Source organism: Tarenaya hassleriana, unplaced genomic scaffold (genome assembly GCF_000463585.1).
Source record: "Tarenaya hassleriana unplaced genomic scaffold, ASM46358v1 Cleome23, whole genome shotgun sequence".
Lineage (NCBI taxonomy): Eukaryota > Viridiplantae > Streptophyta > Magnoliopsida > Brassicales > Cleomaceae > Tarenaya > Tarenaya hassleriana.
The window spans coordinates 1,894,875-1,904,953 of NW_010965625.1; the positions used below are offsets into that span (position 1 = coordinate 1,894,875).

Consider the following 10,079-nt stretch of genomic DNA (forward strand, 5'->3'; position numbering starts at 1 on the left):
GCTATAAGGAAAGAGAACAAGTCAGGGAGAGTGAAGGTTCCGCCTCCGCGGTTGAGACTTCGGGAAGGCAACTCAGTTTACCGGCTTGGCTCACTCGCTCTCTCTCCATTTTATATATATTGCTTGTCCACTCATAAATTGCCACGTGTCCCACTAACATAATCGCCAATGATTTGGAATTATCACCACACATTACACATTTTTAAAAATTTTGCAGATAAATACATGTACTTCAAATTTTGTAAAAATATATGTATTTTTTATTTTTTGCAAACTAATATATAAACCCTAACACCGTCAAAGTTTTAACGAAAAATCGTACACGTCAGTGCCGCATAATAAAAATTGGCACGTCATCGATATTATTAAAATAAATCACTTATCATTTTCAAATTAAAATAATTAATTAATTATTAAAAAAATACAAAGATATAAAAACTAATAAAAATAAAAAAAATACAAGAAAATTTTTAAAATCGAGTTGTGTGATCGAGAAATCCGAACCTATGAGACTGAGGACGAATATCTGAAAAAATTAGGATACCCAACCCATGTCCATCGGTTGCCGAAGAAACCTTGAGGCAGGCCGCGGTTGGGCAAGGGGGAAAGTCGATTTTAGGTCTATGCCATTGGGTGTGAGGGCGGATGAGCTGCCCGGGCTTAGCCATCGTGGTCACGAAACCATTGACGGGTTTCGAAACGAAAACTCCACCAGGTTCGGGTTCACCATCTATTCACATTGGCCGACATTCCAACAGTTGTATTCGAACCCATATATAAGCACACACAATAAAAACACAAAAATACCTCACGTTTTTGCGACAACTGCGGTCAAATGCCATTAGGATAGGAACTTTAGCACGATACTCTCTCGTATTCATTTCACCTCACCACTGTCCATTGCCCCTCGGGTCGAGTCTCTTGCTCTCGAGCTTTGGCGGGTTAGGGTTTTGGTTTCTCAGGTTCGAATCCGACTTCGATTTCTCTCACCTCTCAGACTCTCTCACACTTAAATGCAAATTCTCGGTTAGAGTCTCAGATAGGTTTGGATACCCAAACATTAGTTCATGTACACCAGACCCTCGGATATGAATACGGGCGGGTGTCAAATTCTAATACACGAATACCTAAATTTTTCGGATACCCGATTCGTATCCACCCCAATAGAAACACTCGTAGGAAAATTTTGTTATAAAGGATTCTAGAGAAAGTTTTCTACTGAAGTACTCTGCGAAAGAGAGGACTCACAAATAAAGAGAATTGGCAAACATAATACCTCGCCTCAAACTTGCGCTTGCTTCTCCGAACTTGCTCTCCAGACCACTCTCCCCGACAGCGCTGGCCGCTGCTCGTAACTGAAAAACCGCCGACCAAAAGTGTCAAGCAAACAACAAAAGAGCTTTCAGAGCAACGTAACCGTAGGCCTCCGAGAAGTTTAATCAGTTACGACATTTCTCCTGTCAGCAGTATTTCTACTTCCCTTCATATCTTAGTTAAGATTATATTTGCTATTGTTTGTTTTCTCTTATATGTAAACAATAGGATTATGAAGAAAAAAAATTGACTGGAAAAAGTAACCTGGTTCAAGAATTCGTCAAGCCTTCTAGCACTCCTAATGATACTGCCCTCGAATATGTCCGTCATTTGTATAACCTCTGCGAAGCTTGAACCCTATCAGAGTAGACACATGGGAGAAGAAGATCAGAAAACAATGGAACGCACCGTAATGGGCAAGTAACTTAACGAAGAGTTTCAACAATAAGAGCAAAAAGGGTATTTTCTTCAACAAGAATGAATCCGATATGCAGGTGCCACAGTTATCTTGAGATGGTGGTAGTTTTTTGGTTGGGGTGGTCATTTCGGTTCGGTTATACAAAACCGAATAACACAACTATATCCGAATAGAATCCGATATAAAAACCGAATGGGTGTAATTCCTGTAAATTCGAAAAAACCAAACCCGGATAGAATATAAAAATAACTAAAACAAACCAGTAATTTCTTTAGAAAATGAATATTTTATCAAAACCCAAATAGAAACTAAACCGAACCAAATTCACTATTAAAACCAAATGGTTATAGTTTTTCTAAAATCGAAATAATCGAACCCAAACATAACCTAACCAACACGAACCGAACATAGAAAGAACTGAAAATTTCTTTCAAAAATGAGGATTTTATTAAAAAAATGAATCCTAACAAAACAACTGAACCAACCCGTATGCAATATTAAAACCCAATGGGTTTAGTTTTCTTAAAACCGAAATAATCAAACTGAACCTGAATCAAATCACGAAATCAAATGGCCACCCCTAGCTTTTTGTACCCATATATAAGCTATAAATATATTAAACTTTTTGGCAATATCAATATCAGAAGTTTGGAGCTTAAAATATTTTACCAACCTTTGACCAAGAGTAGATAACATCCATCAAGAAAGGCCTGACAGTCGATTCAACATACTCATCAACGTTAATTTCTAGCTTGCACTCATGTTGTATCTGCCATCGCACAAAGAGGAGAATTATAAACAATAACAAGATGAAAATAACGGGAAAAATGCTTTCCATCTCAGAGAGGCAAACAAGTATACCTCTGCGATCTTTCGAGCACTATCCCGGAGCTGCTGGAATGGTTTTGCAAGTTCATTTCTCAGATTTACTTGTTCGCTTGATTTATCTACGGGAATGAAACAACTTGCAAGGGATGCAACTTGGTGATGATCAAGGTCATTGAAAGTTCCTACAAGAAGAGTTATGCATACATTGGCAAGTAAGTGAAACTCGAAAATAACCTTAAAATCTCACTTGTTCACCTAAAATGTTGAGGCTGAAAAAGTGGCAAAAAAATTCCCCAATTCAGTGGTACGTATCTAAAGATGTCGTACCATTGAACATCAATTCGGTGACCAGTAATTCATCCCCTGTATCTATCAAGCATGCTGCTCTTCCTTTTAACTGGACCACACCATCCGCATTTATATGTCCGAGTTTCTTTAGTACCCGTGAACGATTCTTAAGCTCATCTCGGAACTTTTGGAGCTGCAAAGAGAAAAAAAATTAATACATCTAAGAGTCTTTAGGGACAACTATTTTCCAATCTTTCACTGCTAATATTCCAACTGGAAGGAAAGTTTGACCGCCGATGGGGCAAAGAAAATGATTTCTAAACAACCAGAACATAGGTAATTCAAGATTATGTAAGTACAGATATATTCATTAAGGAGCATTACGAACAATACCTGGGAATCACGCATTTTTGCTTTGATTTGTTGAATTTCATGATTCACCTCCGCTTTTCTCTCGAAACTCTTGATTTGTTGATCATCCTGAGACTGCAGCATAGACAACATGGCCCAAATTTATAACTGGATTAAGTTGTTAATCTACATTTTTAAGAACATTGTTCTCATCTCTCTTAAACTTGCATTTAAAATCAAGAACAAAAAAAAAAGTTGAATATTCAGTAAAACCTTGAGCATCGGATGAGCAAGTAATTTCTGCTCAAGGACTTCAATTTGGTTGACCAGATCCACAATTTCTGTATCTTGAATATTCATATCCTGAAAAACAGTTTATATCCATGTCAGAGACCTTAAATATCATGCAGTCTGCCAAGGCTTTGCTAGCACAAAAATCGAAAACTAGCAGCAAACACAACACACAATTGGAGAACAATGAACCCTGCATATGCATATGGGGAAACAATTTTACGTACTTACAGTTATGCCACCCATTCCAGACATTTTATCCTAATGTAAAAATTCCCCAGACAGAAAACCAGCAAGCACAAGATTCATGCACCCTCGAACTGAGTGTTTGCCACAGAGAACAATATCCTAAGCTCATCAAAGAAAACATAATAGTAATAGCTCAAAAGAAACCTATTTGTTTACTACAGAAAACTACCTTAACTGGATGGAGTTTTGGAAAGCCTAAAGGAAAGCGACTTGACAACTCCTGCACTGCAAGCAGTATGCTTTGTCTTGCTTCCAGAGGGCGAAGATCAGAAGGAACCGATATCCTCAGTCTGCTTAAAGCAGAAATCAAGGGAAGCTGAACAGGAACCTGAAAATGGCAGAAACGCAATATTGAAAATCTAGCAGTGCTAATTTAATTTAAGTCTAATTATGTAGAAGCTGGTGCTTACCACATGCATCTCACCCTTTTCCCCAGGACGGGGAGGACATGGCTTTGGCCTTGCACCATTCTCGCTAGAACCAGTAGAGCAGTGAAGCAGAGTGTCCACTATATATCCACCAGCCCGTGAAGGGGCAGAACCAGTTCCTGTTGAAGGCTTTTTCACAACATTAACTGCAACTCCCCAACCCCAGTCTGTACCACCTTCTCGTATCTTGATCTGCGAATAAACACTTGTGACGGTAAGTTACTTGTAACCTTTCTCATATAGGAGCCTAATATAGCATGTCACTTCCACTTACATAGTATTATTCATTCATAGAATAGATTTAATAAAATCGGATAAACCATGAAAGAGATTTGTTGACAACCGGAAACATCAATCCTCTAAACAAATTGACCTATAAACTTCTAGGTACGACTTCTGAACACAACTGAAGAACGGGAAAACATTCTTGTGCAGCAAGACTTACTAAGCTAATAAGTATCATCTTATAGCATACAGAAGATTTAGAGTAGAATAGTAAATAGCAATCAGGAGGTGCAGATCAGAGTTTTCAGACAGACATTGTTTCCCAAGGACAGATAAGATAGAAACAAATTGATAAGTTTTAAACAAAATGGAGTAAAAGTAATTGCTCAACAACTGATCAGATGAACTTTTTCAAGACCTACCAGCCGACCAGTATCAAGAAAACAAAGCACCCTTTCAGGTCTTGTTATTTCTGACATCAGTTTCTTCTCAAGTTGAGCTATGTCAAGTTTTAGCTTATGGTACTCGGCAACCTCAGCCTGAAAAACAAAAATGAAAAGTCGGAATTGACTTGTTTTATAAAAGCCAGATATGAAACATTGATGAGCACCTCTCCAGAAGCATCAAGTATAGCGGCTTCTTCTTCGAGCTTGGACACCTTTTTCCCCATGTCAGGCAAGGCCTGTGAGAGGTACACCAATGGAAAATAAGCACATAAAATAAAGGCTAATAAAACAAATATCATGAGCAAAAACGAGAGATCGGTTTGCAAGAAACCTTCTCATACTGGAATTGGTGGAACGAATGCCTTATGACATGCTCAGCTGTAAATTGTCCTTCAGCACGGCTCATCAAATTCAGGATTGTGTAGTAACTCAATCTGAAGGTACTAATCAAAGGGGCCGGTTTACCCAACACCATGTCCCTCAACGTATCCATCTCCATCTGTTGAAGAGCACACAAAGGCATCAGTGAGAATTCTCTTTACCTAACCATCTTGGACGAATAAAGGCTATAATACGCCTAACTGCATATTTCCTCTGTGCATATATCGCTATATCATATGCATTAGAGTTCAATAAACAGATGAAAATGCCCAAATATTCCGATAAATGGAAAAAGTTTAACAGGCTGTCTCAATGAAAAGAAATCCCGAGAATAAAAAAATTCTCCAAAAATTACGACCTGTTCGTCAATCATTATAATGCAGATACCACGTTCATCTTTCCCACGACGTCCAGCCCTGCCACTCATCTAAAATGTTGAAGTATAAGTTAGAAAGTATGAAAACTTCATACCGAGGCACTCCTCCAAGATCTCAGCAACAGCAACCAAGGATCACTCACCTGGATATACTCACCAGACCCTATGTATCGATGGCTATCACCATCCCACTTTTTAACAGCTGTAAATACAACAGTTTTTGCAGGCATGTTCAAACCCATAGCAAACTGATACAGAAGAACGGAAAGTAGAATGCCACTGAATTAGTGCAGAGAACAAATACACAACGAACAATTCATAATTATAACATAATGCCCAAAACATCTTACAGTCTCTGTGGCAAACAGGGCCTTCACAAGTCCTTCCTGGAAAAGAAGTTCCACCAATTCTTTGATAACAGGAAGAAGGCCAGAGTGGTGAACTGCAATACCTCGTTGGAGCAGAGGTAACATCAGTTCAATAGCAGGCAAAGATCTATCCTCCTCATTCAGACACAGAATAGCATTATTAAACACTTGTTCTACAGCCTCCTTCTCCTCATCCGTATTAAAATCAAGCTTGGACATTGACAATGCATGTTGTTCGCATTCTCTTCTACTGAAGCTGAAGATGATGACTGGTTGAAACTGTCTTTCCATGATCATCTGCGATAATAGAAAACATTCCTTTGGAAACAACAAACAAACTAAGGATGTTTATGACAACAATGTGATTTGAACAAGTCTACCACAAGGGAAATGAATCTGAAGCATAAACAAAGAGCACTGCTTACAATACCAGTTAGCAGAAAAGTGTTATTCGATATCTTACAGTAAAGATGGCATTAGTTCCACTGCTTGCTATCACAAGATAAAATTTGAGGGTTTTTCTACAATTTTTGTGCCATCTCATTGCAAACAGAAAGTTCAAAAGAACAACTATTTAATGTGCCTGAGAAGAATTTGACAACCTCTGAACTAGAAAGTACAAATGGTCTAATGCTAGTACGATCCCTAAATGCAGCATCACAAGCAACCCATATTACAAGGGAAAATTATGCATAGAATCAGGAGAACATGGCTCCCTAAGAAACCTCAGACTCAGATCAAACATGAGAAAAAAAAAAGATACCTTTACAATTTTGTATACGTCAGAGCCCCCCGAGCCATTCCCACCTCTAGCAACTCTTCCTCCTGCTTTGATATTCGAGCTCTTTTTCCCATCACCTGGTTTCTGCTTTGGAAAAGTATCCTGCATCTTCATAAAATTGTCCTCCCGAAATTGCTCATTCTCGTCAACCACTAGGTATAGTCCACTCCCACCCATAGGGAAAGCATAATGCTGCAGAGGTGTTGGTCTGAAATCTGTATATACTACATGACATGGCTGTTTGTGCAGATAACAAATCCATTCAGCAAATTCAGTTGCATTTGACATTGTTGCTGAAAGGAACACCATCTTAATAGCCGGTGGCAAGAACACGATACTTTCTTCCCAAACAACTCCCCTTTCCCTGTCCTTCATGTAATGAATTTCATCAAAAATAACCCAAGCAACCTCCTTCAAAATCTCTGATCCCCTATAAAGCATCGCTCTCAGAATTTCTGTCGTCATGACCAAACAACTCGCATTAGGCGAGAGTGTGACATCACCAGTCATCAAACCAACATCTTTAAACTCGTGATGTAACTCCCTGTACTTCTGATTACTCAAAGCTTTCAAGGGGGAAGTATATATAACCCTCTGCTTATCTCTAAATGCCATTGCAATGGCATATTCTGCCACTGCAGTTTTTCCTGCTGTGTGACATCACCAGTCATCAAACCAACATCTTTAAACTCGTGATGTAACTCCCTGTACTTCTGATTACTCAAAGCTTTCAAGGGGGAAGTATATATAACCCTCTGCTTATCTCTGAATGCCATAGCGATGGCATATTCTGCCACTGCAGTTTTCCCTGCTGAAGTATGTGCTGATACCAAAACCGATTCGTTTCTTTCTAAGCATGCCACAGATACTCTCTGAAAAGGGTCAAGCTCAAAAGGGTATGTTTTGGCCATCTCTCCATTGAACAAGGGATTAGCAAGTGTCCCGTGTACTGATTCATCCATTGTTGATGTATAACAGCTGGGAACAGCAACTTCATGAACACATGTCCGAGTTTGATTTCTACGTTTTGTTGCAGAATCTTGTGTCGACTTGTCAGAAACCTTCGATTCCTCGGGTGTTTTTCTTTTGCCGAGTGCCCCTGAATCTTCCATTTTCAAAAACTGTCTTCTCAAAGCTCAGATTTAATTCCGCTGCAAAACCTATTCACGCTTAAAATGGAGGGAAAAAAATTACAGGAATTAGCATCAGCTCCTTCACCTTCAAACGAGATAAACGCAGAACGATGTGACAAATCGAAATCAGACATGATCACACACACACGCGCGCGCAAACTCTACATTACAAGTAACAATAAACACAAAAAGCTAAATAACACCATACGAGAGAACGCTTAACAAAGTTCTTCCAGCTCAAACATCAACACCAGCACGCAATTAACCTCCAGCTAATTCTGAGACGAAATAAAACGACAAGTTTACCGAGTCAGTACCCACTCGGGACGAAATCAGGGTTTATCGAGTCAAGAAAAAAACGAGAAATGGATTCGTAAACTGGTAAAAATCCAATCAAGCGGCTGAAGTAGAACTGGAGGCGAGTGAGAAGAAAATATTTGAAAATTTTTGCAGGAGCAAAAAGAAAAAGAAGAAGAAGAAAAGCCCTAACACCATAAGCCCAAGAACAAGTACAAAGCCTGTGAGAAATGCGCTCCTTAGTTTTTAATGGAGAAAAAAATACGCCCATGTGGGTTTTTTTTTCGATGGAAATATACGAAAATAATTTTAGGAAAAAACTCTCAAAATTTCCGAACTGGTGTAATATAAATTCCTAAATTTGTAGAAGTATCTATTAATTCTCAAATTTAGAAAATTGAACATAAAAATTACTCAATTTGTTAAACCGTTCCATAACCGTCCTTAAGATTAATTGGTCAAAAAACCACGTTGACCTGTCCAACGTGGCATGTTACGTGTATGGTCAACTCAGAAAATTTTTGTCACATATGCAGTTCGCGGTTTTTCGAGAAATCATGGTAATTCGACCGGATTGAACAGTAAACCGGGATTTCATGGAATCGGTTAAAATAGATATAACCGGTGCACAGTAACATTTTCCGGTTAAGTAATTGTAAAACATAAAAAAAAAAACTCACATTTACCACCCAAATCGAAACCGAAAACTCGAGAAGAAACCCGACCATCGAAACCCTAAATCTAGTTACCCCTGTCATCGGCGATTTCTTCGGAAATCGTCGGTGATTTCACCGTTTAAGTCGGCATTCTCAGTCGACGGCTGTTTAGGCGATCTGCTGACTGGCGATAGGGTGTTCTCGGTCTTCTCCTCCGTCAAATTGCGGTTGGGGCTGCTTCAGATTCGACTCCGAATTTGAAGATATGAGGTTTGTCGGTTCTGTTCTACTCTTCTTCTTTGATTTGTGTTGTGAAGACATACTTGGGTGTGTTGAAATTAGGGTTAAGAATGATTTGTTTCAGATTCTACATAAAATATATGTGGGTTTAAATCTTGGTTCTGTGTCTGCTTCTTCCAGGGTTATAGTGAATGTACTTTTCGGCGGGTGTACAGATTATGGCGAAGATGGAAATGTGGGGTACATTGGCGGAGTAAAGGCGCAAGTGTTTAGTGAAACCCCCTCCTCCCATAATCTGTCATGGGACCTGTTTGAGAATATCGTAGAGTTAAGGAACGTTTATCCGCCAACGTATCAGTTGTCGTACAAGTTACCGGAGAGAGCATATAAGGATAGGAGGGTGATAAGTCATAGAGAAAGTAGGTATGAATTTCGCGAGTTGAATAAGATTGTAGCAGAATCGATAGAGATCGATATGTTTATCGAGCATGAGGAAGTTGAAAACAATGAAAGTGAAGAAGAAGCTCGTGAGGATTCTACCGATTCTGAGAGCGGTAGTAATGGTAATGATGATTTTGAAACTGCCAGTTATGAAGACCTTGGCAATGTTAATGATGAAGGTAGGGGTGAGGACGAGCTGAGTATATGGAATTCGCGGAGAATGAAGCAGAGGAGAACAGTGATTCTAATGAATGTTATGGAGGCGATGAAGATGCGTTTCCCGAATCACCTCTAAACACGGATGAGGAGTGGCGGTCTTTCGAGAAACCAGTGAAGAGTGGTCGGATAAAAGGAGATAAACGACATCTTTATCTCGGAAAAACATTTAATTCCGGGGAAGAGTTCAAAAAGACGTTGGTTGACTATGTCTTTGACACGCAGTTCAACATTAGGATGACGAAGTCTTCAAAGACGAGGTATTCAGCTAACTGTAGGCGTAAAAAGTGCGTGTGGAAGGTGTATTATACACTTGATACATCTTTGAACAAGTGGGTGATCAAGACATATT

General features: G+C 39.2%; 2 protein-coding genes across 8 annotated transcripts in view; both read right to left on the minus strand.

The window, feature by feature from the left end:
* Window positions 1-31, minus strand: part of LOC104815314 (biotin carboxylase, chloroplastic-like) — a 7,311-nt gene extending 7,280 nt beyond the window's left edge. Inside the window, exon 1 of one of the 2 annotated variants that reach the window (XM_010543660.1) lies at window positions 13-31. The gene's annotated coding sequence lies outside the window, so the exon portion shown is untranslated. Of the gene's footprint in view, window positions 1-8 lie in introns of both variants that reach the window. The other variant, XM_019202737.1, reaches the window with a different exon arrangement.
* Window positions 32-1,020: 989 nt separating this feature from the next.
* Window positions 1,021-8,367, minus strand: LOC104815315 (DExH-box ATP-dependent RNA helicase DExH10). Of its 6 annotated transcripts, none has more exons than XM_010543666.2 (18): window positions 8,086-8,367; window positions 7,442-7,904; window positions 6,727-7,280; window positions 5,946-6,260; window positions 5,739-5,843; window positions 5,578-5,646; window positions 5,170-5,337; window positions 5,003-5,074; window positions 4,815-4,931; window positions 4,150-4,359; window positions 3,909-4,067; window positions 3,473-3,562; window positions 3,242-3,334; window positions 2,888-3,041; window positions 2,594-2,742; window positions 2,406-2,501; window positions 1,579-1,671; window positions 1,021-1,355 (listed from the first exon to the last, which is right to left on the minus strand). In XM_010543666.2, the coding sequence occupies exons 2-18, from the start codon at window positions 7,854-7,856 to the stop codon at window positions 1,245-1,247; spliced, it is 2,970 nt and encodes a 989-aa protein (XP_010541968.1). In that variant the 5' UTR covers window positions 7,857-7,904; window positions 8,086-8,367; the 3' UTR covers window positions 1,021-1,244. The 6 variants fall into 6 exon arrangements, with proteins under 6 accessions (XP_010541968.1, XP_010541966.1, XP_010541967.1 ...); XM_010543664.2 differs by having other exon boundaries at window positions 6,727-7,391; window positions 7,553-7,904; window positions 8,195-8,366; XM_010543665.2 differs by having other exon boundaries at window positions 6,727-7,391; window positions 7,553-7,913; window positions 8,195-8,366.
* Window positions 8,368-10,079: the final 1,712 nt, after the last annotated feature.